The 2,288-nt window shown below is 37.1% G+C and overlaps 1 protein-coding gene across 1 annotated transcript; it reads right to left on the bottom strand.

Moving 5' to 3' along the window:
* Window positions 1-973: 973 nt before the first annotated feature.
* Window positions 974-1,930, bottom strand: LOC133367673 (olfactory receptor 14A16-like). Its single transcript, XM_061591768.1, has one exon. It carries the CDS (start codon window positions 1,928-1,930, stop codon window positions 974-976), a length of 957 nt encoding a protein of 318 aa, XP_061447752.1.
* Between the last annotated feature and the right edge of the window lie 358 nt (window positions 1,931-2,288).

Genomic DNA, 2,288 nt, shown 5'->3' with positions numbered 1-2,288 from the left:
ATTCACTGGGAAATAGTTAGTGCCACATAAAACGAAGCAAGCATCAACCAAACTGAATGAGTCTATTGTGCGGATGACAAAAGACTTTTTAAAAATTTAAAAACATGCAATTATTTATATTGTGGTGGCCTATGATTTCAAACAAAGTTGTATTCACTCATTTCTTATTCAAGTACTAAATGTGTGTTCCATCTTTCCACCAAATGGTGCTCAAGGTGGTTAACAGCAGGAAGGCAAATGCAATAAAATATAATAAAATACTACAAAACAGCAGTATAATACAAAGCAAAATAACACTCCAAAAACAAGGGAGATATAACATTGATAAAACCAACAAAATGACCAGCTAGAACGACTTACAACAGGTTTACAAATCATCTTATAGTGCAAAAGCGTATCTAAATAAAATGCCTTTGACTGTTGGACCTTCCCTGGCAAGGAATTCCAGAGCCAGGCGACAGAATTACAGATAGAAGCTTCTCTCTTTTGTTCCTGCCAGTTACGAGTTGTATCCCTTTTAAATCTAAAATGTTTTAAAATGACAATATAACTTATTGTTACAGAAAACAATTATTATAAAAAGCTGCTATATATTATTATTATTATTATCTATGACATTTGTATACTGCCCCAAAGCTGAAGCTCTCTGGGCGGTTTACAACAATTAGAAACATTAAAAACAAATATACAAATATAAAAACACATTTTAAAAAAAACAATGTACAAAAACAATAAACCCTCACTAAAGAGCTTTAGATTGCAAGCCTGTATAGGGGTACTTTAAACTGAGTCAGATTCTTGGGATTTTGAGCTGCTATCAGTGATACATCACTGTCACCCATCACCTTATACCAAAGTCTGTCAGCTTTGGAGAATCTTGAAATTTACCAGGTTGCATGGTAACTCTGGCCAAAGATACCACTGGCGAGTGCTGCTCATGAAGACAGGGGTCACAAGAAAATAGGAAAGAGGTTTATAGGTGAATGGGAGGTATCTCTTCATTCTTCTTACCAAGAGTAAAACCAAGCAACTTCCACAAGGCAGCTTTGATATCTTTGTTCCTCATGCTGTAGATTATTGGGTTCAGCATTGGAGGCACCACAGTATATAACACAGCAAGCACTTCATCCAGATTGTATGGAGAGTTAGACGTTGGAACAAAGTAGGTAAACATACCAGTGCCAAATAATATGGAGACAACTGTGATGTGGGGAATGCAAGTAGTGAAGGCTTTCCATCTGTTTGCCATGGAGGGCATTCTTAACACTGTGGTAATGATCTGTACATAGGAAATAACAATGAACACAAAGCAGAAAAGACCAAATATTGTGCTAAAGAGGAGAGCCCAAACTTCATTAAGGTATGAACTGGAGCAGGTGATCTTCAAAATATGTGGGATTTCACAGAAAAACTGATGGATTATGTTAGAGCAGAAGGGCAGTGAAAAAACAGTACTGGTGTGCAAAGCAGCATTAAGGAAACCTCCCATCCATGCTCCAGCTGCCATCTGGAGGCAGCTACTCCACTTCATCATAGACACATAGTGCAGTGGGTGACAGATGGCTACATATCGGTCATAGGCCATGACAGTGAGGAGGTAGAAGTCCGATGACAGGAAAAGGAGAAAGAAAAACATTTGTGTGACACATTCGGAATATGAAATCCATGTTGTGTTCATGAGAGAATTGGCCATGGATTTTGGAATGATGACAGAGGTTGATCCAAGGTCGAGGATTGATAAGTTGACAAGAAAGAAATACATTGGGTTGTGCAGGTGACTGTTGACAGCTACCAGGGTAATGATCAGAAGATTTCCAATTAGAACAATGAGGTACATTGCTAAGAAGATCACAGAGTGTAAAACCTGAAGTTTTCGGCCTCCAGAAAATCCCAGAAGTAGAAATTTTTCTATGGCAGTAACGTTGGACATGGCATCTATAATATATTGACTGTTGGAGGAAGAGAAGAAATATCTTTAAGTGCCCTGTATATAAAAGAATGTAAGTTCATTCTAAATCCTATTTTTCCCATCATTTCCAGAATTCTATTAACTTCCAAACATGATTCCTGTAACTTATTACTTTTTTGTTAAATGAAGAATACCATGAATATTCTGCTTACATATTTGGAAAATCTAGTGTCCAAAGAGGAGGGCAGTTTGTTATTATATATCATAGAGGTGGCATGGATATGCAAAATACTGGGGGTAAAAATCCCCATTCCAGAGCATGGCATATCAAATTATGGGAATGGATATTCTGAATAAAATTACATGGTTTATGTGGGTT

This window comes from Rhineura floridana, chromosome 11 (assembly GCF_030035675.1).
Source record: "Rhineura floridana isolate rRhiFlo1 chromosome 11, rRhiFlo1.hap2, whole genome shotgun sequence".
In the NCBI taxonomy this organism is placed as follows: Eukaryota; Metazoa; Chordata; class Lepidosauria; order Squamata; family Rhineuridae; genus Rhineura; species Rhineura floridana.
This window is presented reverse-complemented; position numbering and strand designations above follow the sequence as displayed.

What these genes read in the sequence shown, in the direction of transcription:
- LOC133367673 (XM_061591768.1), bottom strand. Translation starts at nt 1,930, where the DNA reads ATGTCCAACGTTACTGCCATAGAAAAATTTCTACTTCTGGGATTTTCT.